At 33.6% G+C, this 27,497-nt stretch overlaps 2 protein-coding genes across 6 annotated transcripts in view; one reads left to right on the forward strand and one right to left on the reverse strand.

Moving 5' to 3' along the window:
- The window catches only part of LOC114325888 (ankyrin repeat domain-containing protein 49), a 210,604-nt gene that overhangs the window by 126,383 nt on the left and 56,724 nt on the right, over window positions 1-27,497 (reverse strand). The gene's annotated exons all lie outside the window — the stretch shown is intronic.
- LOC114325889 (thialysine N-epsilon-acetyltransferase) lies at window positions 606-26,103 on the forward strand. Of its 4 annotated transcripts, XM_028274027.2 has the most exons (4): window positions 19,243-19,315; window positions 19,523-19,648; window positions 23,158-23,369; window positions 25,874-26,103. In XM_028274027.2, the coding sequence occupies exons 2-4, from the start codon at window positions 19,568-19,570 to the stop codon at window positions 26,076-26,078; spliced, it is 498 nt and encodes a 165-aa protein (XP_028129828.1). In that variant the 5' UTR covers window positions 19,243-19,315; window positions 19,523-19,567; the 3' UTR covers window positions 26,079-26,103. The 4 variants fall into 4 exon arrangements, with proteins under 4 accessions (XP_028129830.1, XP_028129829.1, XP_028129828.1 ...); XM_028274029.2 differs by lacking the exons at window positions 19,243-19,315; window positions 19,523-19,648 and adding an exon at window positions 606-856; XM_028274028.2 differs by lacking the exons at window positions 19,243-19,315; window positions 19,523-19,648; window positions 23,158-23,369; window positions 25,874-26,103 and adding exons at window positions 614-856; window positions 3,443-3,657; window positions 3,854-4,098.

Below are 27,497 nucleotides of genomic sequence, written 5' to 3' on the forward strand. Positions count from 1 at the left end.
CCAGTCTGTGACTTTCTTCTGATTTGACTGGAATATTCAGATCTGTGTCCTTGTAGTATATTCCCCAGACCTCCAAACAGGGTTAAGCATGCTGAATGCTTGTTGAGCTTTTCGTATCCTCATACGTTAAATAGTAGAGGGGACAGAATGAATCCTTGACGCACTCCTTGTTCTATGTTTACATAATTGGTATTTCCGTTGTCTGTTCGAACACATCCTGTGTGGTTCCAGTATGTATTGATTATTATAGCTATGTCGTGTCCGTCCAGCCCTACTTCTTTTAGCACCTCAATCAATTTTTCGTGTCTAATGCGGTAGATATCAAATGCAGGACAATTATTATTCCATGTTGCAGATGATCGAGAAGCCTTCTTAATGGTGATTGCCAACGTCGGAGAATTCTGATATAGTTATCGAAAACCACATTGTTATCGAAAAATTCTGTCAAGCTCATTCAAAACTATATTGATCTGCACAGATATTTTGAAAACCAGTAAATCTATTTTCACTGATGATAAAAAATAATACTTATTAGGTGATTGCCCAAACAGTTACATCCTTAATAAGTGTGATAATTTCTTGAAGTACCCATCTCTATACAACTCGAGCACTTCGGTAAATACTGGCTTCATAGAGAGTGAGTAGTGAGTGACAGCGATTATTAAATTTGTTGCTTCAATAGAGCAAATATAAGAATATGTACAATTTATGAACTACAATAGTTATTCATACTTTAATTCGATCGTTTAATAATAGAGTGCAAGCCATTGATAGTTTAACAATGTCTGAAAGTAATACAGTGACCATCCGCAGGGCTGAATTAGATGATATGCCGCAAGTATTTCAAATGATAAAGGTATGTTTGCAACAACATAATATAGTTATTACAAAATAGAAATGAACTTGCACTTAAAGATTATTTCAAGGGTATTTAAATTATCTTGATATAGAAAAGTATAGAGATGGGCCTCTTCTTTCGGCGATCTTGCACTGTATGTATTATGAGGTGTAGAAGGTTATACCTCTCTGGATGTCTCATTATAAGGCCGAAATATTGTAACTTTCGAATTTGTATTGTTTTTGTTATATCTGTGCTGTTTCATTCGATGTAAATAAAACTAAACATAGTTTCAAAAGTTATACATCACCTAAAATTATGCTTATTTTTATAGTTGATTTTTTGTGAACAGATTAACGGATTCCGCTATTTTTTTTATTGTTTTAGATTTTTTTTTTGGTATTTACACAGTTAGGCAAAGGTTTACTCAAACTTCTTTTTTGAACTAAAAGAAAAGATGGTTCAGATTTGACTTTCGATTATTTTTTGAACTTATACCGGGTTGAAGAAAAGATACGTTTTTCTAATTTTAAGTTTGAGACACGCTGTAGGGAGGACAAGGTATAAATAAATGTGGGTATACATCGAAGTCGTACTGTAGTCTTAAGTGTTGTAAACATTTTGTTTTTTGAATGTCCCTGATACCTTTAGAAACAAAGAAAATAGACGGGATTATTATTTAACATGACGTGTTTTAACTGAAACAAAACTAAATTAACAATAAAAAATAACAGTTAACAAACCTTTAACAACAGAAAGACACGTAACGTAACTTTAATAATTATGGTCGACACCTTAAAAGTTATTTGTCGACCAAGTGAGCGGTATGCACAGCGCCACATCGAGAGACGAAATTGTTTAAGGGAGGCTCTGTGATGTTTGTGGGTGGAATTTCCTTGAGAGTAAGTACGGATTTGGTGTCTACGTGAAGGCTCTTTAAATATCGAGATCTGTGTCCATTGCACATATTTTTTTCTTTGAACACTCTGTTCCGTTCGTACTAGATGTAGGAAACAATTTCATCATAGTGGTATGATAAGACATGACCTCCTCACGTATCGCATGTAGTCAGTTAAAACACATATTAAAGAGTAAAACCGTCTATATTGTTTGTTATTAAAGATATCAGAAACTAAACAAATAAAATGTGCACAATATATGAGGCTACAACATAATTTCGATATATACCGACTTTTGTACCTTTTCCTCCCTACAGGGTATCTCAAACTTTTATTTCAGTTAAAACACATGTTAAAGAATAAAAGCATCTAGTTTTTTGTTTCTAAAGGTATAAGGGATATTCAAAAAACAAAATTTTCACAAAACATAAGGCTACAATACGATTTTGATGTATACTCACACTTGTACCTTGTCCTCCCTACAGCGTGTCTCAAACTTAACATAAGATAACCATTTCTTTTCTTCCACCCGGTATAAGTACAAAAAAGAAGTTAGAGTAAACCTTTGCCCAACTGTGTAAATACCAGAGAAAAATCTAAAATAATAAAAAAAATGGCAGAATCCGTATATCTGTTCATGAAAAAAGCAACTATGAATATGAGCATAATTTTAGGTGATGCACAACTTTTGAAACTACATACATATCGACACATTTTTGGCAAAGTAACGTAAGTGACATTTTTGGCGATAATCATGTTTGCCATTAAACTAACGCAATTATTGTTTAGAAGATACTGCCAAAGTGTAGTAAGCCTATACATATTATGTTCAAAGTAATTCTAGGCTTACTGCATTTTGGCAGTACCTTCTAAACAATAATTGCGTTAGTTTAATGGCAAACATGATTATCGCCAAAAATGTCACTTACGTTGCTTTGCCAAAAATGTAAAGATATGTGTATTTCATTTATTATTCGGTCAACCCAACTTATCCGCAATATTCGTCGGTAGATCTCAATGGCTTCCAATATTTTCGTTAGTGTGCTGTAAAGGTTCAGCTCTCCATACCATATTACCCTAGGCCCTAGCATAGGCGTAACCAGGGGGTGGTTTTGAGGGTTATAACCCCCCTTTTGGATGTACTTTGAGCTCTATACCCTTTACACAATTATTATTCAATACCGCCCAGAAACCTTCAAGTAGACCTAACCCCCCTTAGGATCATCCTGGTTACACCTCTGGGCCCTAGAGGTGTCAAATTCTGACTGTTTTTTGTGTTAATTTGGTTGTAGAATCAGTACCATAATATGGTTAGGTATCAGTACCATAATATATTATATGTGATTGTAAATACATATTAACTCTTGTAAAAATTTTGTATATAAAGTGTGTTCGTGTATTGTGTGTTGCATATGTATTGTGTATGACATTGTTGAGATTTGTTTGTCGACTTTAGTCCGCAATTGTTGGTATGTTCTTGTTGTTGACTTATTCTTTTAGTATTGGCAACCAATGCCTACTGAATTCTGCTGATGGATTTGCTACACATTTTTCTTCGTTAAGTATTCTTCGTTAAGTAGGATGACAGATGCTTCTTTGACTTTCCTCTGTTTCATGTATGTTTCTTTCATGGTTATTGATGCGACTTTCCATTGTACTCTGTGATCATTATCCCAGGTAGTTATATTTCTAATATGTTATTTAGGGACTCTCGGACTTTGAAGAAATGGGTAACAAGGTAAAAGTAGATGTTGAAATCTTGAAAAGAGATTTAGCAGAAAAATCTCCTGCTTTTCAATGTATCGTAGCAGAGCTACCTGGTGGTAAATTAATAGGATATGCTGTGTATTCTCAGATTTACTCAGTTTGGGACGGCAAAACTATATACTTAGAAGATTTGTACGTTAGTCCAGATTACAGGTAATTCTAATTTCAATAAAATATTACTGGTGTCATTTTCTGACAATATTTAATTTTGTAAAAACTAAAAAAATAATACACGAAATAAAAGTGACAACTTTTTGATAGGATCAAATGAAAAATTCTGAAAAATAATACTACGTACGAAAGTTTTTTTTTGAAATGGTGTTTTATATACATTTCATATATATTTTAGGGGTTTTAAAAGTGGTAAGAATCTCTTTCTGACTGTCATGAAAAATGCTTATCAAGATGGCTGCAGGCGCGCTTTCTTTCACGTTCTGACATGGAACCCAGCCGTAAAATTCTACCACGAACTAGGAGCCGTTAATGTTACCCAAAGGGACAACTACCAAATACTGAGAATGGAACAAGAAGCCTTTCAGAAACTGTTTTCCTAATACACTTGTTATAATTTAATAAATGGTAAAATAATTACAATCTTTTTATTTTTCACAAAAACTTATTTTTCGATTATAGAATTATATGTTTTCAAATATCTACATTGTACAAGTAAGTGTCAACCGAACATAGCAACCATATGCAAAAGAAGATTGACAAGCTTGCAAAACTCAATGGGCCTGAAGATAAATACAGAAAAAACAAAACTGTTAAAAAACGACAAAATATAAACTAAAATTGAAGTGAATTGAATACAAATAGATAACTTTGCATATCTGGGATCAATCATAGAATAAAAGGCGGTAGTAGATCAGATGTAGAAAAAAGAATAGTAAAGGCACAACATGCATATAACTCCTTAAAGAAAATCTGGAATAAACGCGATATATCAGAAATAACCAAAATATCAAAATAGTTAACAGTTATATTAAAGAGTACCTACCTGTACTATTGTATGGCGCAGGATCTCGGAGACAAGAAGAAACAACTACCAACAAATTACAAACTTTTATAAATAAATCATTGAAAAAAATCCTAAAAATATATAGGCGGGATAAAATAACAAACGTAGAACTATGGAGAAGAGCAAAACAAGAGAAAATAACAGTCACAATGATTAAAAGAAGGGAAGCGAAATGGATTGGACTTACTCTAAGGAAAGACCAAAATAATATAACCAGAAAGGCTTAGACTTAGACCACTATAAAATTGAACTAATTTTTCAATTCATATAACCATATATTAGTTCATCGTCGTAACTGTCTTCAAGATTTCGTTGACCATATGCTCTGGTGGCTAACGCAGTTGAATTTTTTTTATAAAAATAATAATCTACTGGTGGTACCTATGTAGAGCAGCAAGTCTATCATATGTTTCTTCTTTGCAGCTATAATAGTTCTTCTTGCCCTAAAGGGACCTACCAACATTGTTCTATTTGAATACATCTACAATATTGTTATGATCTGCTTCTTATTAATTTTATATTAATTATTATTTATCTGACTAATTATTTAATTGTCGCAAATCATACATAAAAATGAATAAAAAATCTCAGGGTGCCTTTTTATACTATTAAAAAAAATCTAAATTATCTCACGTTATACTTATCTTCTCTCGTGGGTTCAGTATCTCTTAGTTGATCCTAATCGGGATAAAATAGGGAAAAGAAATAAAGCAAAATATTAAAATAAAAATACAGAATTGTCTTTTATTTATCAAAATCAATACTCTGAAATCTATCGAATCTAAAAACCTGTGGACACAGATGTCCGAATGAAATTATTACCACTTAAATTTATTATAGTTAAAAAAAAACAATTTATCGGTTTGTTCCCGATGACTTTGGTAAAACAAACTAAACAAAACAAATTTATGTATTCGCAAGATTACCTATATTTACTATTTACTTTTTGAAATATTGGAATTTTAATTCATATGCTTTTTCAAATGCGTTCCTCCATTTTCTTGTTGTTCTCTTCTATTGCTTGTTTCATTTCCTGTTGATTGTCATCCATTTTTTGATCCACTTTATCCATTTTCTTTGATGTTTCTTCCTGATTTTTATCCATTGTCCTTTTTGCTTCATCCATTGCTTGTTTTGTTTCTCTTTGATTGTCATCCATTTTTTGACCCATTTTTTGTTGTGATTCATCCATTTTTTGTTCCAGTTTTTGTGACTGGAGTTGCATCAGTTGTAATAATTTATCTATTCCTGATAATTCCTGTTGCTCTGATGCCATGATTGTTGTTTCGAAAATGTCTTCCTGTTCTATATGTTCTTCTTGTTCCAAATGTTCTTCTTGTTTTTTGTTTTAGTTGCTTTTGCATCTGGTTGTTATCGATATGTAGTTAAAATTAATCCCCGCCTAATATGAAATTCGAAAATACCTTGTATGCTGTCGAGACGAAAATTTTTCTCTCCCCAAATATAATCAATTTATCCCACAAATTTTTAAATATTTCAAAATTCAAATCAATCAAAAATAAAATAAATACGTAAAATTGTACCTAGATAAAAAAAATTAAGTCAAACAAATATTTCAAAAAATTTTAAATATATCAACTCTTTCCGACGGGCAAATAAATTCTCCTTCACCTGTTTTTCCGTTTCCTATTCCCTTCAAATTCACAACCAGAGATACTTTAATGTCCTACGTTGGCTCGCCATGTTGTTATGATCTGCTTCTTATTAATTTTATATTAATTATTATTTATCTGATTAATTATTTAATTGTCGCAAATCATACATAAAAATGAATAAAAAATCTCAGGGTGCCTTTTTATACTATTAAAAAAAATCTAAATTATCTCACGTTATACTTATCTTCTCTCGTGGGTTCAGTATCTCTTAGTTGATCCTAATCGGGATAAAATAGGGAAAAGAAATAAAGCAAAATATTAAAATAAACATACAGAATTGTCTTTTATTTGTCAAAATCAATACTCTAAAATCTATCAAATCTAAAACCTGTGGACACAGATGTCCGAATGAAATCCTTACCACTTAAATTTATTATAGTTAAAAAAAAAAAAAATTTATCGGTTTGTTCCCGATGACTTTGGTAAAACAAACTAAACAAAACAAATTTATGTATTCGCAAGATTAGCTATACTTCCTATTTACTTTTAGAAATATTGGAATTTTAATTCATATGCCTTTTACTCAAAATTTTAGTTTCCGAACATAAAAATATCTTTCACATAAGTTGACTGACCTTTTGCTTCACTCACTCTGATGTCTTCTCGTGACCCAAAACAGCTCTCCCTCGTTGACTATGTTAAAGGCTACTCATCAAAGCCCTCTCCGTTCTCCAGCTTCAAAACTATCAGCATACCAGCACCAATTCTCCAACAAGCCGGGCCTCTTTTGACACGTACTCGATTCAAACAAAACTCCAAAAATTCTCTGCTCTCCTTCTCACAATAATACAGAATCAAAGAGGTATTTCGTCTCAATTTGATCTGTCTCTCGTTCCACTTTTCAACACTATTCTCCACTATCAAACAGCCACTGGTACTTGCTAACTATCTATCCACGAAAACGTCGAACTGCTCTTCAGCGATGCCAAAAACATAATGACTTCTTTTTCAAACTCTCTCAATCATTCAAACTACCTTTCCCCTTTCAACTTGCCAAGCATCATAAACAATCTTTTCCATTCGACAAACAAACAGTCTTTTTCAAAATTATTCCGACCATCCTAATTACTTTCGGGGAAAATCTACAGCATTTACTCGTGTTGAACAAAGATTAAAATTCCAAACTTTCTTTTAAAACCACTTTCCCAGAAAGTGATAATTACATCTACCTGTGGATTCTATAGTTCCCGTTGTAAACAATATTTTTCCATTATAAACCTAAATACATCGTCCTTTTCACTTTAATTATTCACAAAAGTCTTTAATGGTTCATCTAAAACTCATTAAAAGAGAAATCCACTTACATCCAAACTAAATTCTAATAAATATTTACAGCTCAATATACAGGGTGTATCAAATTTGTGTGCCCGCGTTATTTAAAAAAAAATTTAATTTAATTTTTATTTTGCCTTTGATTGATAAAATTGAAAACACAATAATATATAATTCATTTTCAGCGATATCGGCCCTGCAAGAGATACACCGCAAGAGGTCGCCCCTTTTTGGAGGTCGCCAAAATGAGCTTTTTTCCTGCTGGTGTTAGACAAAATACTAAAACAGAGAGCGCTTATGATAGTTTTGCAGGTGGGCACTTTATGCCCTAGTGGACCAAGAGCCTAGCAACGTCGGAAAAAAAATATTTGTAGACAACCGGTTCTTTAATATATTATTCCCTATGCTTCCTCGAACACCGTACCGGCCATCTGACTGCTGATACAGGTTGCGTTCATTACTGCGCAGCACATTTGTACAGGTAAACATATCGAATTTAAAATTATTGCAAGACGAAAAATTATTTTGTCATTACTTTTTAAACATTATTAGAAATATGAACTATTATTTCCAGACATTTTTGTAGTTTAAAAAGTAATGACAAACAAATGTTTCGTCCTAAAATAATTTAAATTCGATATACAGGGTGATTGATTAGTGTGATAAAGCTCAGTAGATCCTCAGTAGGTAGCTATAAAAGTTGATTACAAAAATTGTAGCCAACTTTCAGCTTTACATTACGAAATTAGTTAGAATGTTACAGGGTGTTCGATAACATAGTGGCAAATGTTTTTTTAAACGGAACACCCTATATTTTATTTTATATTCGAAATTCTCTTAACTTTCTCATCACAAAAATATAAAGGTTTGTTATGTTATATTATATAGGGCTTTTACAAAGTTATAACTAATTTTTTATGAAAAACGTAAGAAGTTCAGCTCACTGTATAAATAAAAATAAGCACAACAGCAATGGTTTATTGGTGCTATATTTTTTTATGTCAAAATTTATAAAAATGGTTGATATTGCTAATTTTCCTTATATCGAATACATGGTGAGTCAAAACGCAAGTACATTCTTTTCTCAGAAATTTTAAATGGAACATCCTGTATTTTATATCACCACCGAAAAATATCATTACCGTACTTTAATTTTTGTATAATATTCCCTATGGTTAAATTTGTTAGTTTTCGAGATATTTTCATTTTTCAAAACAAGTTATTAATTAAGGTGTTCTATTTAAAATTACTGAGAAATAATTTACTTGCGTTTTGACTCATCCTGAATTCGATATAAAGAAAATTGGCAATATTAACCATTTTTATAAATTTTGACAATCAACAAAAAATATGGCACCAATAAACCATTGCTGTTGTGCTTATTTTTATTTATACAGGGAGCTGAACTTATTACGATTTTCGTAGAACATTGGTTATAACTTTGTAAGTACCCTGTATAACATAACAAACCTTTATATTTTTGTGATGGAGAAGTTAAGAAGATTTCGAATATAAAATAAAATATAGGATGTTCCATTTAAAAAAAAAAACAAAAGTTTGGTCTGCCATTATGATATCGAACACCCTGTAACCTTCTAACTAATTTTGTAATGTCAAGCTCAAAGTTGACTACAAGTTTTTTTATTAACTTTTATTGCTATCTATTACTACAGCGAATCTACTAAGCTTTATCACACTAATCAATCACCCTGATTTTGTATTTACCTGTACAGGTGTGCTGCGCAGTAACGAACGCAACCTGTATCAGCAGCCAGATGGCCGGTACGGTGTTCAAAGAAGCATAGGGAACAATATATGAAAGAATCAGCTGTCTTAAAATAGTTTCTCGAAAACGTTGGTAATACAAGGTTATCAGAAAAATAATAATTTATTGCAGAGTGTATTGAGTAATACGGTTCTATGAGGATCTTGGCTTACTGCACAACTCGCTTCCTTCTCGAACGATTGTCTAGGATAGTTGGGTCAGTGGCAGGGGCGTGCGGTCCATGGAAGCATTGCTTCCCTTGGTTTCCGTAGTAATGTACCAATTGAGTAACTGAGATTATTTAAAAAAAATGAATAAACACATAAGCAGGATTTTAAGTTGTATACGAGAATATTTAATGACATCTTTTAACAAATTTGCATGTTGCCAGGTCCGAAAGTGGGTGAAAAATTGTTAAACGTTTTTTTTTTTGTTTTTTCTTAAAATTATTTTTTAGCATCGAACAAAGTTTTTTTAGATTTCCTGGATCATTCCAAACAGAAAAGGTCTTTAGTGACTTTTCTCTAAAGTTGATAGTTTTTGACATATAAGAGATTTAACCCTCAAAAACTATGTGAAAATCTGAAAACTTCAATGTTGCCAAGGTAGGTAGATATTATTTAAACATGGATTGATGAAATCCCGAAGAGTTTTTTGCAATACAATATCGAAAACACCTTTGTTTTTTAATTGCTAATCAAGCGGTCGCTACACTATTTTCAACCGTTGCATGTATATGTTACAGTTCATGTTGATTATCCAGTTGGAGTTGACTTTTCCTAGTTCGAGTCGACTCAAACGGCTAGTTTTAGTAAAAGTTGATTATAAATATAAAATGAAGATTTTTATTCAACATTTACTAGTAAAAGTAGACTCCAACTAGTTAAAGTATACTCTTCCCAATGCCATTTAGTAAAAGTTGATTCACACAAACAACTGATTCTAGAAATTAAATGTTACTGTATATTGTGTTCAAATCGTAATATTTATAGTCCAGGCTATATCGTCGCCCCCGTTAGGAAAATTATTCCAGTTCGATTTTTTTGCACAAACTTACTCAAAAAGAGGTCCTTATAACGAATCCACAGGGTGTCAGGTGGCACCGTAATCGAAAAATTGTTTAAACAATTTTTTTAAAAAACAAATTCACAAAAAAAATTCACTTCGGACATTTTTATTAGATCATTTATTTGGGTCATTCGGAGCAAAAGAGGTCTTTTGTGATTTTTCTGTAATATTTATTGTTCTCGAGTTATACGCGATTTAAAATTTGAAAAATGCGAAAATGGCCATTTTTAAGGCTTACTGACTCAGTCGAAAATTATTATTATGAAAGTCAGAAAGTCACCAAATCAAATTTTAACGACCCCCCTACAAGGTACTAAAGAAATATTTGTCAATATTGTATTACTAAGCTGTTATTTTTAATTATTAACAATGAGCGCTAGGAGTGTATTGAGGCGGCTGTCAATGTGAGTGCGACTGAGATGCACCATTGGACGGTCGAAATGGAGGATCTTACTCGCACTCACATTGACGGCAGCCTCAATACGCTTTTAGCGCTCATTGTTGATAATTAAAAATAACAGCTTAATAATAAAATAATGACAAAAATTTCTTCAGGATCTTGTAGGGGGGGCTTTAAACTTTGATTAGATGACTTTCTGACTTTCATAATAATAGTTTTTAATCGAGTTATTAAGCCTTAAAAATGGTCATTTCGCATTTTTCAAATTTTAAATCGCGTATAACTCGAAAACTATCAATTTTAGAGAAAAATCACAAGAGATCTTTTTTGCTCCGAATGACCAAAAAAAAATCTAAAATATTTGTCCGGAGTGAAATACTTAGTTATTTATAAAACAATTCGTGAGGTATGCTTTTTGCGCAAGCACGCGATGTTTAGAGCACGAGCGGGCCGAATGCTATACATCGCCTAAGTGCGCAAAAAGTATTTCACGCACAGTTTCATACAATATTTTTTCTACCAAAAAACAAATAAAAAAACTGCAAACTCTTCATCACTGGAATACATTCCTATTTTACAATTTTTTAGAACTTTGACATTTAAAAATTCAAGCTTCTGTCAAACCACAAAACTGTCGAAACTTTTTTTTGTAATTTATTGCTCACATGTCATCACCATGAAAAAGGCGAAAGTTAAGGATATTTGATGATATGAAAGTGTGCTAAAAAACAGTGCGAAAAGTAAATCCCATTTAAAATATTTTATTACTTCAGGCACACTTTAAACCCTTCATGTACTGCTATCTATATTTACAATTTCCACACAATAAATACTTATACATAATATGAGGTTGAGTAGATAAGAATTATTTTTGTGAATTTGGTTAACAAAAATTGGTTAAACAATTTTTCGACCGCGGTACCGCCTGACACTGTGTATTTGGTATAAGGATGTATTTGTTTGAGTAAGTTTGTGCAAAAAAATCGAATCAGAATAATTTACCTAACGGGGGCGACGTTACAGCCTGGACTAATAAGTAGTTGAAACGGTCAAAACAAAGAGACGCACACTCATCAAAAATGTACGTGAGATTATACTCGTATAAACTGTATAATCTACTTTTACTAAAAAGAGTTGGGAAGAGTCAACTTCAACTAGTAAAAGTTGATTTAAATTTTTCAAATCAACGTTTACTGCTCGTTTCAGTTGGAGTTGACTCGAACTAGGAAAAGTCAACTCTAACTGAGAATCAACTTGAACTGTAACATATACAACATTGTATGTAATATGCGTAAATATGTGCGGAAAAATATTCTGATTCAATTTTTTTTCACCATTTTGCTTGAAAAGGTTCCCTATTAATAAATTGGTATGTTGCCAGTGTCAAAAATGGGTCAAAACATTTTTGAAACAATTTTTTTAAACTTAAAATTACATATACATGCAAAGGTGTTTTCGATACTTTATTGCAAAAAACTCTTTGGGATTTCAATTTTTCAATTTTTAATCGCTTAATATGTCAAAAACTATCAACTTTAGAGAAAAGTCACTAAAGACCTTTTCTGTTTGGAATGATCCAAAAAACCTAAAAAATGATTGTTCGATGCAAAAAAAAAATAAGTTTGGGACAAAAACAAAAAAAAAAACCGTTTAAAAAATTTTTGACCCTCTTATTTGGACCTGACAACATATAGACAAGGTGCAAACGGCGGGTTCGTTGGAAAAAATATTCCCATGAGATTTTTTTGCATAATCACATTTGTAATACACCCCAGAATAAGATTCAAGAAGTCGCCTAGGAGAAAAGTGGTCCAAATTAAAAAAAAACTTTTAATCAAATTGCAATAATTATTATTTTTGGTCAGGACAATTTTTTTAGGTTTTTTAGACCATTCTGGACAAAAAAGGTCTTTTGTAATTTTTCTCTTAAGTTGATGGTTTTCGAGTTATGAGCAATTTAAAATTTGAAAAACGCAAAAATGGCCATTTTTAAGACTTAATAACTCGGTTAAAATTATTATTATGAAAATCAGAAAGTGACTAAATCAAAGTTTAAAGCCCCCCTACATGATCATGAAGAAATTTGTCTCATTAATTTATTACTAAGGTGGTATTTTTAATTATTAACAATAAGCCGTAAAGAGCGTGTTGACGGGGCTGTAAATGTGAGTGCGAGTAAGATGCCCCATTGGACTGCCGGAATGGCATCTCTCTCACACTCACCATAGACGGCCGCCTAATACGTGCTGGCGCTCATTATTATTACTTAAAAATAACAGCTTAATAATAAAATTATGACAAAAATTTCTTCAGGATCTTATAGGGGGGTTTTAAACTTTGATTTAGTCACTTTCTGACTTTCATAATATGTAATAACTTTTAACCAATTTATTAAGCCTTGAAAATCGCTATTTTTCGTTTTTATTTCAATTTTAAATTGTTTATAACTCGAAAACTATCAACTTTAGAGAAAAATTACAAGAGACCTTTTTTGTCCAAAATGGTCCAAAAATCTAACAACAATTTGTAAGGGTCAAAAATACTGATTTTTGCAATTTGATTAAAAAAATTGTTAAAAAAATTGGACCACTTTTCACGTGGGCGACTTCTTGAACCTTATTCTGGGATGTCTCACGAATGTGATTATGCAAAAAAATCTCATGGGAATATTTTTTCTAACGAACCCGCCGTTTTCGCCTTGTCTAATAAAAATTTGTTAAAAGGGTTCCTTTTTGAGTAAGCTTCTGCAAAAAATCCGATTCAGAATATCTTTCCTAGCGGATGCGCAGTGACTTTCTGGACTATTATTCCAAATAAATAAAGTAGATAGAGTCAGTAAGGACGACGAGTCCTTAAAAAGAGTTGCTTATTACATCCGAACTACTACAGCATTTCGGTCAAGTACCGATCCCACAAAGGATTCCTCCTTTCTTTTTATTCTATGTATGTATAGCGTTAACAGGCCTTTTAGGCCCATTTATGCAGGGATAATTTCCATCGCATTCTGTTCTTGTCTGTCTGCTTCCTATCTCTGCATGCCCAACTCACTGACGTCTTATTGTATCTCTCCATTTCCTTCTTGGTCTTCCTGTCTTCTTTTGTCCTCCTGTGCTCTCCAACCAATATTATTGACTTGTCTACCTTCCTGCATTCTTTCTAGATGACTGAGCCATTCTAGTATGCGTTTTCTTACTATTTTTGATATCAGCGGATTATCATATGGTTGGTACACTTCTTCGTTCTTTCAATTCCTCTTCTCTTTCAATTACTTTTCCGCAAAATATTCTGCGAAGTATCTTTCTTTCCCAGGTTTCCAATCTATTCTGAATGGTTTTATTCGTAATCCACGTCTCCGTCCCGTATAGGCTCTGAGCTTCGCTGGTGGCGCTCCTGGCGGATTACTAATTCAACTTTCACTGGTAATTTTTAAATTTATTATTTAATTGTTATCGCTTAATATTTACAACGCAAAAAATTAATTAAAGTGTACTCGATTTTTTTAAGATTTTGCTAATCATTTTGACGTTTTATTGATAAAATATGAATTTCTTACTTCGGATACTTTCACAATTATCGTGTAGATGGCGCTAAGATTACCGTTTATTTCAATCAACGATATTACGGAACATGAAAAAAACTTAAATTCAATATTTAAAACGTAAGTATATTTAAGGTAAAAATATATACCACAGCTTTGACCAACTAATATTTTTTAAAATTAATGTTTTTACTTTTAATTTTAAATTAATCACTTTGACATTTATGTCAAATTTCCAGTAAACGTTTACAGACTTGCCACTACTGGCGCTCGCGAATTTGTAAATATCCCCTCTACGTACGAGCTCACAGCGTATAGCGTTGTGGGTCTAATTCATTTTTTATTCTATAGAGTCTTTAAATTACCAGCTATATTTTAATAACATAATACAGTAGAGCGTCGATTATCCGAACGTCGATCAACCGAACGACCGGTTATCCGAACTCCCGACTCCCGCGCCCCGCACTCGAGTACTGAACAAGCGTTAGTAATTAACGCTTAAAATATCTTCAAGTTTCTTCAATTTTGTATCCAAACATATGTTGTTGCAAAGACTGCACTTTTTTGTTTAATTGCTATTTGTAATTATCAAGGTAGGTATAAACAAATATACAGTTATATAAATATGGTTTTTATTCACTTGTGGATAAATATGTATGACAATCTCAATATGGTTCGATTATCCGAACAAATCGGTTTTCCGAACACCAATGCCCAGGGTCCCCGCTACCATATGTGCAAAGTGTGCAATGCACACGGGCGCCAAAACCGAGGGTCAAAGATTGCAAAAATATTTACAAAAAAATGAAAAAGCAAAAATTAATTTTAAAATAAAAATTGAGAAATTAAATAGTTCAGTGTGGTTCAGTTTTACTTTGTTTGGATGACATTATTAGTCTTTCTATAGATATAAAATAAAAAATCCCGCTATAAAAATAACAAACACCCATTTCGTAGACAAAACTGTAGATAAGAAATACCTAACCCTGATTTCGTGGAAAAACTCCAGACATAAAGGTTTTACATTGGTTGAGCAATAGTGTGTGGGCGGTAATTCTATATCATCGATAAGCGAACGATTGTGTGGCGCTCAAATGATGAATCGACAAGATTTAAAAATCGCATACCTATCAAATAACTAATTAGACTGAGCTGTATCGTCGCCCCCGTTAGCGAAATTATTCCGATTCGATTTTTTGCACAAACTTACTCAAAAAGAGGTCGTTATCATAGGCGTAACCAGAAGGGGGTTGAGGGTTATAACCCCCCATTGGGATTTACTTTGAGCTCTATACGCTTAACACCATACCCTTCAGAGACCTTCCAGTAGTTGTAGCCCCCCTTTCTAGTAGTTGTAACCCCCCCTTAGGATTATCCTGGTTACGCCTATGGTCCTTATAACAAATTGACAAGGTGCCAGGCGGTGCCGTGGTTGAAAAATTTTTAAAACATTTTTTTAAAACAAATTCACAAAAATAATTTATTTCATTTCGAACAATTTTTTTAGATCACTCGGATCATTCTGACAAATTTTAAAAAATGCGAAAATGGCCATTTTTAAGGCTTAATAACTCGATTAAAAATTATAAATATGAAAGTCAAAAAGTGACCAAATCGAAGTTAAAACCCTTCCATAAAGACCTGAAGAAATTTTTGTCATTATTTTATTACAAAGCTGTTGTTTTTAATTATTAACAATTAGCGCTATAGTCCAGGCTGTATCGTTGCCCACGTTAGCGAAATTATTTCGGTTAGATTTTTTTGCAAAAAATTACACAGAAAGACGTCCTTATAACAAATCCATAGGGTTGCAGGCGGTACCTTGGTCGAAAAATTGTTTAAACCAATCTTTTTTAAATAAATTCACAAAAATAATTTTTTCACTTTGAACAATTTTTTTAGATAATTTGGATCGTTCCGAGCAAAACAGGTCTCTTGTGATTTATCTCTAAAATTGATTGTTGTGGAGTTATAAGGCCATTTTCGCATTTTTTAAATCTTAAATCGTGTACAAAAATGACAAGGGACCTTTTTTACTCAGAATGACCCAATAGACCTGAATCCCGCGTACCAAACAAAAAGTTCATTACGGCTGAAAATTTGTTAATAGTTTAACGGTGTCTAGTCGGACAAACTTTGATGTATGGGAACACTGAAACAGGGAAAGATTGGGGATTTATCACCAATTGGGCACTTTAATAAATCCGACACGTAGAACATGTTAAATGACAGGAATTATTAGTCCTGTCGCCAGGGGGGGTACAACGGCCTCGTTAATTCAGATGGACTTACCCAAATTTTTTTTATGTATTTTGACCCGTAGAACACGAATTTTTTGGGTAACAGTTGATCCGGATGTCGATAAGATTGTTATAGACCAAGAACTTGAGGAATCAAATAACAGCGATTTTTGGCAAAACAAAACAATATTTTGTATTTTTTGGGTCATTTTAAGCAAAAAATATTTCTACAAGTTTTTTAGTAGGATGCACAGTTTTCGAGATAAACGCGGTTGAACTTTCAAAAAATCGAAAAACTGCAATTTTTAAACCCGAATAACTTTTGATTAAAAAATAAAATAGCAATTCTGCTTAGCGCCTTTGAAAGTTCAAGTCAAATTATGTCGGTTTTGATTATTTGCATTGCTAAAAATTTATTGTGTTATTGCTAAACAAAGCTACAAACAACTAGTGCGTGAGTGATGTTTCTATGATTTCTCATTTAAAATCGAACGAGTAGGTAGAATAGGTACTAGTGCAATCAAGACTATTTCTACGTTACATGCGTTAAAACGCATGTAAAAGCACGGGAAACCCTACGTGTTTATAGCTTTGTTAAACAATAAAAAAATAAATTTTTACCAATGCAAATAATCAAAACCGATATAATTTTACTTAAACTTTCAAATGCGGTAAGCAGACTTGCTATTTTATTTTTTAATCAAAAGTTATTCGGGTTCAAAAATTGCAATTTTTCGATTTTTTTAAAGTTCAACCGCGTTTATCTCGAAAACTGTGCATCCTACGAAAAAACTTGTAGAAATATTTTTTACTTAAAATGGCCCAAAAAATACAAAATATTGTTTTGTTTTGCCAAAAATCGCTGTTATTTGATTCCTCAAGTTCTTGGTCTATAACAATCTTATCGACATCCGGATCAACTGTTACCCAAAAAATTCGTGTTCTACGGGTCAAAATACATAAAAAAAACTTGAGTAAGTCCATCTGAATTAACGAGGCCGTTGTACCCCCCCTGGCGACAGGACTATATGTTGGTGATAAATAGCAGTCTCATTTTTGCATGACAGTTTAATGAAAGGGCAACAAAACAATTGGAAGTTCTGTCCGACAAAATACATGGACGTTTTCGTAGTCTGACGTTCCAAATTTTTAACCTGTTCCACAATTCAAACATTCCCTGTTCCGGTGTTCCCGTACATCAAAGTTTATCCGACCGTTAAACTATTAACAAATTTTCAGCTTGCTATTATTAAACTTTTTTTTGGTACGCGGGATCCAGACTTCTTTTTTTGTGAATTTGTTAAAAAAATTATTTAAACAATTTTTAGACCACGGCACCAGATTCAGCCAGTCTCAATCAAAAGCAAATGTATTAAAGATATTGCCAATTAGTTAAACATGGTTATTATAATAATATTACAATTTTTTACTTCTTATTTTACCTACTCATTACAGCTAATGTACATACTATGTTAATAAATATAAATATATTATACTTAATGTTTATCAAGAACACATAGTGTATACATTTTACAAATAAAAATATTAATTTTAATATTTAAAATAAATGCATTCTTGTATTTTTTTTATTTTTTTTTTGTTTTTTTTTTCACTACGATAAGATTTTCACTACGATAAGAACCCGGTTCAACCCCTCGGAGGTTTAAATCCTCTTCGTGATGTTTTTCCTTTAAATTTTTTTTATATATTTTTTTGTATTTTTTTCTGTTTTTTTTTAATATTTTTTTAAACATATTTTACAAATACCTATTCGCGGTGTGCAAGTACTTGGAAGGGATACGTGAAACGATCGTGCGCGAATAGCGGAGAAACATTGCAACTTTCTTAAATAATTCATATTGTCAATTGAAATTATCAAATTGACGTACATTTCATATCTACTGTAATTGAAGGAGAAAAATTATATGTTGCTCCACAATATTGATATGATATGCAATTATTACATAAAGGTAAATATAATTAATTGTATTTTGCTTGCAGTACTGCATTTTAATAACTAATTTTATTTACTACATAAAATTGTTTACGTTTTCATCACATAACCTGAATCTTATTTTTCTTCTTATTATTTTTTTGGGCTATGGCCTTGACAATTATCCAGCAACCAGGACTAACGTAATTGGTCAATACAATTAAAAGTGCGAATAAAAGTGCAGAGCGTAGAAATAGGTGTCGCTTTGCGCAACTTGCACGGTCCCAATAACTAATTACCATAACTAATTACAATAATATTTTACTATCCGACAAGAAAGATATCAAACAGTCAAAAATTTTCTTTTTATTCAGTGACAGAATAAAGAGAATATTTACAGGGAGTGGGATGTTCTGGTCTATAATTCTTTAAATTAGATGATTGGTTAGGTGTTTATGCTTCTTGCATTCAAAAAATATGTGGTTCAAGTCACTTTTAACGCCCTTAAAGCCACTTAAACCCCATGCAATTAAGGTTTGCTATGGTGTTATTTGTACCTATTTTGCTTTATTTAAAGCAATTACCTACATACCTTCAAAAAAATAAATAAAAAACATCAAAATGCTTTAAGGGGCGCCAAAATCCTTTTTTGCACACAGGCGCCAGTAGTTCTTACGGGGGCCCTGCCAATGCCCCCCAATTAGTTTGGATAATCGACGCTCTACTGTATTAACTATAATATTATAATACGTAGTAACGAAATGTATATATTAATTCCCATCTCTAATGAGTCAATGAGTGTGAACGATAAAACAACTTTTAATCTGAGAGAAAAAGCATCTACCGGCAGATACTGGCCACTCACTTACGGATATCGAAGAGGCCGAGCGACTGACAGGCGGTTAATTGAAGCCAAAATTACCACATACACGCAGTTATCGTAAAGGCGTTGCCACGCTCGATCACAAAACTGCATGTGTGTGGCGTCTCAACTGCAGTTCAATAACTTAACTACTCAAATAACGGCCTTCAGTCCTGGCCTGCATGCCATGGCCTCTTCGATATCCGTAAGTGAGTGGCCAGCAATATAGTTTACTTGCTCCATTAGAGTTTGAACAAGTAATTTAAATAAATAATTTATTTAAATTTTACAATGGCCGAAAGTGATACAAAAGATACAATTATCCGAAAAGCTGAAGTAAGAGACATGGTGCAAGTATTCCAAATGATAAAGGTACATGTTTTTAAATTATTGTTAAACGAGCTTATCATTTATTATACAAGGTCAAAGACATCGTATTATGAGCGTTATCTGCATAGTTGCACTTGCAGCTGCTATCGTAATTCAAATTGATAAAAAATATAATATAGAGATAGAGCTGTTACTTTTACTGAGTAACTGTTAAATTATGTACAATATAATCAACGAAGACGCAGAACTTTTAAACTAATTGATGAATCACTTTGAAATGTTAACCACACTTTTAGAACTATCAGACCCTACTTTTCCCTTAGGCCCAAACCAGACGCGCCACTCTGCAGCGCTACTCTGTGGATCCACGTTGCACCCCAGACCGTTGTGTGAAGTGGACGTTGCACCCCAGACGAGCGACTGTGGCCAGCCACAGTCGCCGAGCCTCATTGCTAGTGGCGTCCACTTGTGGCAAACGCCATTCAGACGGACCACTTTTGTAGCTGCCGCAGATGTTTACGAGAATTTTTAGGGTGAACACCTAAAATGAATTTGGATTCGTGCAAAACAGACCGGATATATGTGATACAAGAACCCGAGGGCATATTTATAGGGCATTTAAAGGAAAAGCGTGGGACGTCATCTTTGAATTATTTGTTTCTGATTTTAAAGAAGGTAGCCCTATCGAAAAGAATAAATCCCATAAGAAATGTTTTCTCTATTTATATTTACATTTTATTATACATTGGATGCATTTGAACTGAACAAAACAAATACAATCTTGTTTGTTTATTTACAGTAATCCCTCTTTAACCGCGGGGGTTACGTTCCGAAGAAGAAGGTGCGGTTGGTGAAACCGTGGTTGGAGAGGGATCACGCGAAGAAATATGATGAAATTGCATATCTGTGAAATAATATTATCATATTAACCAAAAATAAAGACGCTGAGATCAGCGTCTACATTCGCCAGTATTTTAGGAACTATATAAACTAATTGCCGTAGTATTACTAAAGAACAAGCGCCAGTGGCGTATCATGAGTAATTTAACGCGACTGGTTAAATTATAACAAATATTTATAAAAATAATAAAATATTCTCATTAAAGATTCAACAGATATCGCAACACCGGATAAATGAAACCGCGGTTGATGAGTCCGTGGATAACGAGGGATTAATGATAAATAGTGGGGTCCCATCCTAGGTCAAAAAGGTTTTATTGTTTGTTGTTGAAAACAAAACGATAAGATATCAGTTAAAAGGGGGTTGCAAGCTAACATGTTTTTCACTTTCACTCAGTTGTCAGGTTGTATCAAACTATTTTACGCCTGTAGGATACCCGATGTACTGGTTGATTTTTTATGTGCTTCTTTCTGTGATAAGTGATAATATAGCTGTTTTTGTCTGGTTCTTCTTAATTCCATTTTTGAGTTTATTGGTATTTTTTCAAAAGTGTTGAAGTTTTATAAAATATTTAAAACTATGGACAACACAAACACTGACTTTGACGAACACAGTTTTTTAAAAGATTATTAGCAAGTAAGTTTTTAATAATTTGAACAAGCTTACTTTTTTTCTCTCTCATTACGTTAAACGCCGCACCCTTCCAAACGATCCACTTCGCAGGGTAGTCGCCGACACTAGAAAATCGCCTGTTTCAGCCACTCTGTGGATCCACAGAGTAGCGCTGCAGAGTGGCCCGTCTGGTTTGGACCTTAAGAGGAAACAGTAGCGATCAACAGGTAGCAAAAACGCGTTCCAAGATTGCGGCTGTAATTTTGAATATTTTTTCGAGATATTTGGCACACGTATTCGTAATATAATAAAGAATTGCGGTACAGAGCCCAATTTGAAAAATATATTAATATGTGGAAATTACTCTGTAATTGAGTACAATATTAAAAAAACGAGCCTGTACCGCCATTAAGAAGATCAAGAAAATACATTTTCTTCAAATAAACTTTTTTATCCGATGCCTAGATTTTGTGTCATTTTGGAACTACTAAAAGGCATCATATAAAAAAGTTTATTTGAAGAAAGTCTATTTTTTTGTTCTTCTTAATGGCGGTACAGGCTTAATTTTTTTAATATTGTATTTAATTACAGAGTAATTTCCACATATTAATATATTTTTCAAATTGGGCTCTGTACCGGCGTTCTTTATTATATTACGAAAATATGTGTGCCAAATATCTCGAAAAAATATTCAAAATTACAGCCGCAATCTTGGAACGCGTTTTCGCTACCTGTTGATCGCTACTGTTTCACCTTAATATCAAGGTTGTAGGTGCCTGTTTACAATGATTATTAACAGGTTTTTTACAGTTTTCTAAGCAAGAAATTAGCACAAAGTCACTGGATTAACTTATTTCTCTGGACTAAAATGGCACTAAGCGGGAAATACAATAGACGAAGGTTAGAAGAAAGAATAACAAGAAGGCAACTCTTGAATAGAAATGCTTAAGTATAGATCTGAAGATCTCAGTGATTTGTGCACTGGAAAATTGAATGTCGCAATTTGAGCGATACTAACTACACCTAACTTTATACTAATGTTCTTCTTCATGTGCCTCATCCTTTAAGAACGTTGGCGATCATCATATTTATGGCCCTTTTTACTCTGTCTGCAGCGGTTCTTAAGGGTTCTATTGTTGTTTTTCCACTCCACTGCTTTAAATTTTTCAACCAGGACGTGCGTCGTCACCCCGGTCCTCTGTTTCCTTCCACTTTCTCTTGTATTTCCAATCGTATCAACTCATATTTTTGTCCACTAGGAAGAATTTCCTGTAGCTGGCTGTATACCATTAATTATAAGTAAAATTTAATAAAAAATTTTGTCCTGGTAAAATGTATATTAGTTTAAAAGGCTCCTATAGGGCTACAAACATAAAAACAAAACGTTTTGTTTGTATGTTTGTAGCCCTATAGGGGCTTTTTAAACTAATATATGTACCCTTTACCAGGACAAAAATTTTTTATTAAATTTTATTCATATTTTTCATTTCTCAGTATATGACTAAAGTAGCTCCTTCTTTCCTTCATATTGTTGAGTATTTCTTTTCCTTTTTTCATCTTTCTTATTGTTTCCGTGTTTGTTACGTGTTGTGTCCTGATATTTTCCAATTCTTCGATAACACCACATTAACACATTTCAAAGCTGGCAAGTCTTTTTTCAGTTGCGTCGGTAATTTTCCAGGCTTCAACTCCATATAAAAGGACAGAGAATACGTGACATCTCAATACTCTTGTTCTAATTTCTATTCTGCTTTTCATCACCTAGCACTGATTTTATTCTATTGAAAGTGTTTCTGGCCATCTCAATGCTTCATGTTATTTCAAGGCTGCGGTCTCATTGTTCATCTAGCTCACATCCCATATAATTAGTTCTAGGTACTTTTTCTAAACATTTTGCTTTAAAGTAGATTGTTTCGTCTTCAATCTTGTTCTTACTGACAATCATGATTTTTGTTTTTTTGTGTTCATAGCCATTCCATACTTATAATCTTTATTAATATTTAAGACAATTTCCACGTTACTTGTCTTATTCTTTTAGGAACTTGCAGAATATGAAAAAGTTCACAAATTAAGAATTGATCAAAAAACATTGGAAAAAGATTACGCAGAAAACTCTCCAGCCTTTCAGTGTCTAGTTGCAGAAACGTCTGATGGTCAATTGATCGGATATGCTGTATATTCTGATATGTATTCCACTTGGGACGGCAAATCAGTGTATTTAGAGGGATTGTATGTGAAACCAGATTACAGGTAATTTAAAATTAAATTTAACAAAAGAAATACTTATACAAGCTTCAATTTGCGTGGGCACGCTCCTAGCCAACATTTTGTTGTGGTAGGTTGCTCCATTCTTTAAGAGCAGCTTATACTAGCCGTGTGGTATTTTCTGGATTATCCCGGCGAGCTCTAATTTTTCTTTTAAGCATATCCCACAAATACTCTATCTACTCTAAATACTCGAGTAAGCGACCAACTGTTCTGGAGGCCACTCCATATATATCTTGTGCTTCAAGGAATTGTGTAGACACCCTAATGGTATATGGAAGTACATTATCATGCATAAAAATTAAATTTTCTCCCATTGCACCTCTTCAGAGCCTAACTACAGCTTCTAGAACCAAATCAACATACCTGTGAGCTGTTAAAGTTGGTTGGATGAAATTCTCCCCAATGCCTCTCCAGAACATAATAATAATAATAATAAAGGCCTCTAAAAAAACGGATATAGAAAATCTTCAGCGAAAAGTACGAACACATCTCACGAAAGCAAAAAAACATCACCCTAAAAGTGCAGTAGAACGACATTACCGTGGTATTTAGAAGGAAGAGGACTTATGGATATAGGTGAGCAATTAGATAAACAGATTGCTAATTTAAGGACTTATTTTCAGATGCAGGCTGAGACATCTACTCTACACCGCGCTATTTGCGCAGTAGATGACACAACCCCAATCAAACTGAGGGAACCACACATGGTCATAAATCACCTTACTAAGGACGGAAAAATGCGCACCTGGATGGGTAAACCTCTGCACAACCGACATCCGAATGTCAGCCAAGAATATATAGACAATACGGCGCCGAACTATTGGTTGACATCAGGAAAGATGTTCCCTGAAACAGAAGGTTCATTATTGGCCTATCAGGATCAGGTTATACCAACTAAAAATTACCTGAAATATACCGTCAAAGACCCTCAGATCCAGAACGACAAATGCCGATATAGATGCCGAACCCAAGAAACCATCCAACATCTTACAGGGGGCTGCCAGACATTTGCTGCAACTGAATACAAGGAACAGCGTGATGCAGTGGGAAAAATCCTTCATCAAGAGATAACTATCAAGCTCGGACTTCTCCAAACGGACCATCTCCCATATTATAATAAATACGTCCCTGAGAGTATGCTTGAGGATGGCAACTATAAGCTATACTGGGACCGTACTGTGCTCACAGACCAAACAGTGGCACATAATAAACCAGATCTCGTACTAGTTAATAAATTAACAAGACAAACAACACTAATTGATGTGGCGATACCTAACAACAATAATCTACGTAGTAAATTAACTGAAAAGATCGCCAAGTACAGAGATCTGGAAATTCAAATACGAAGACAATGGAGAATGCAAAGTACCCAGACGATACATGCTGCTTATGTATACTACTGGAATCATTCCGAAGAACCTCATCGAAAGCATAAAAAGGCTGGGTCTAAGTGAACATCTTTACAAGACCATGCAGAAAGCTGTACTACTCGCAACGGCCAGATGTGTACAAAAATTTTTGGGAGATACACCTGCATACCGAGTCACCTAGGGCTCGATAACACGAAAAGAGTCCCACCAGAGCTCAATCCTTTTGATACCGTAGGTATCTGGGATGAGTCAATTTTCTCCTTAGAGGGAGTGTGAGCCGTATGGCTAAATCTGGAAGGCCTCTATTTATTCTATATCTTAACACTTCCCTCTTTATATCCGTGAACAGATCATGCAGTATCCGTTCTTGCTTGTTTTCCTCGACCTCTAAAAACACGAATTCGTTGGTCATCGGATTTTACACACATCCTGGCTTCTTCTGAAAATAGCACATTTTGCCAATTCTCATTGTTCCAATTTTGGTGGTGAAAACACCAATTTAAGCGATCCATCTTATGCTGCCTGGATCACTCAGGTGTCCGTAACTCTCTCCTGTTGTATACTGCTTGCGCACGAACTCTTCTTCTTATCGTTTCAACTAAAACACTTACACCTTTAGTTTCCAAAAGTTGCCTTTGGAGCTGCAGGTGAGAAATGGTTGGGTTTCTTCTAGCTGCTTGGACAATGAAACGATCGTGGCGAGCCGTTGTTACGTTTTGGCGACTTTTTCTTGCTTTATTTTTAAGCTTTCCTAAATACTGATACCTAGCATAGGTTTTGCACAGCACGCCCTGTGTTACGCCTACCAAGGCAACTATGTCCCTCTAAGGCATTCCTTGCCCCCACAAGACCTTTCCCCGTTGCAAGTCCGATAACCCCACATAAGGCATATTTTCGTTTTTAGCCGCAATAGTTAGTTTATTTATTTTCGTTCAATTTACAACTAAATATAAAGCAAATTAATAATCCATACCGTACCGAGTTGTACTGTCTGATTGTCTAATTCGTCTGTTTATTTTCAATAAAAATTTCTTATTCTTTATAGTATTGCAGTATTGCTTTATATGAATTTATTTGCACTACTTTATTTACGAAATGCGTTTCTTTTCATTTTAGGGGTGGTACTATTGAGAAAAACCTATTCCTAACAGTACTGAAAAATGGTCATGCTAGCGGTTGTAAACGTTCATTTTTTCACGTTCTGAACTGGAATCCAATGATCAAAGTATACCAAGAGCTAGGAGCTACTAATGTTACTCAAATGGATATGTTCAATGTTTTTAGAATGGAAACGGAAGCTTTGGATAAACTGTTCGCCTAAATTAGTAAATATAGTGTTACAGAGCTTTTGTTTTTTCTTGTCTATAAACTACTTATTGACTGGTACGATACCCGAGCTTGTCGTTAATGTATCTCTATCTAATGTGGCACAATATAGAGCAAAACATTTAGTATAACTTTTCAAGCAGAAAAGGTATAGACCTGGATCCCCCGTACCTAAAAATAGTTGATTAATAGCAAGCTGAAAAGTTAATAGCTTAACGGTGTCTAGTCGGACAAACTTTCATGTATGGGAACACTAGATCAGGGGAAGTTTTAATTGTGGAACAGGTTAAACATTTGGACCGTCAGACTACGAAAACGTTCCATGTATTTTGTCGGACAGAACTTCCAATTGATTTGTTACGATTTCATTAAACTCTCATGCAAAAATCAGACTGGTGGTTATCACCAACTGGGCATTTTAATGAGTGGAACACGAAGAACATGTCAAATGACAGGAATCATGTTGGTTAGTAATAGCAGTCTGATTTTTGCATGAGAGTTTAATGAAAGGGTAACAAATAAATTGGATGTTCTGTCCAACAAAATATATGGGACGATTTCGTAATTTGACGTTCCAAATTTTTAAACTGTTCCACAATTAAAGCTTCCCTGTTCCAGTATTCACGTACGTCAAAGTTTGTCCGACTAGACACCGTTAAGCTATTAACAAATTTTAAGCTTGCTATTAATCAACTTTTACATACTCCGAATTCTATCCTACTGGATGGATTTTAATGAAATTTTGGGAATACTTTCTGCTTATCTCCTAACTCAAAGTCTACTAGAAGATTTATGAAGGAACGAATCTCTTTGTTTTATTGTAAACTACAAAAATGTTATGTAGTTTTTAAAGTATTCGCAAAAAACCGTTCTAAAAGGTGTTATGCTTCAATGAAAATGGCGAATTTTCAACCACGAAAAAGTCAAAAAGTATTGAGTTTTGGAAAAAAAATTATAGAACAGTTTTTGCTTAGAATTAGGTTCTCTATCCACTTCCGTAGTTATTTTAACCAAAAAATTTTCCACCCTCGAGAAGGGTTTGGAACCGCCTCCAAGATAAAAAGCGCCATAGTATATAGGGTAGACTTTGTTTCTGGAGCTATTCCCTACTTACTGTGACAATATCAAGTAAATTGATGTAGTAGGATGGAATTCGGAGCCAAATACGCTCATTGACGGCCCTACAAACCGATTATATGTAGAAATAGTCAAGTCACTGAAGGTTTTCACCTCCGATTTCGTTGAACCTTCATCGATTTTCATGAAAATTTGTGAGTAGTTAGAAGATATTTCAAGGAACAAAGGTGATATGATGTCAACTTGCGCTTTTACCCTGGGGGTGGATGCCACCCCTTCTCGGAAGTGAAATTTTTTTTATTAAAAATAATACCAGAAATCGATAGAGGTGCAACTT

This window comes from Diabrotica virgifera, chromosome 1 (assembly GCF_917563875.1).
Source record: "Diabrotica virgifera virgifera chromosome 1, PGI_DIABVI_V3a".
NCBI classification, from domain to species: Eukaryota; Metazoa; Arthropoda; class Insecta; order Coleoptera; family Chrysomelidae; genus Diabrotica; species Diabrotica virgifera.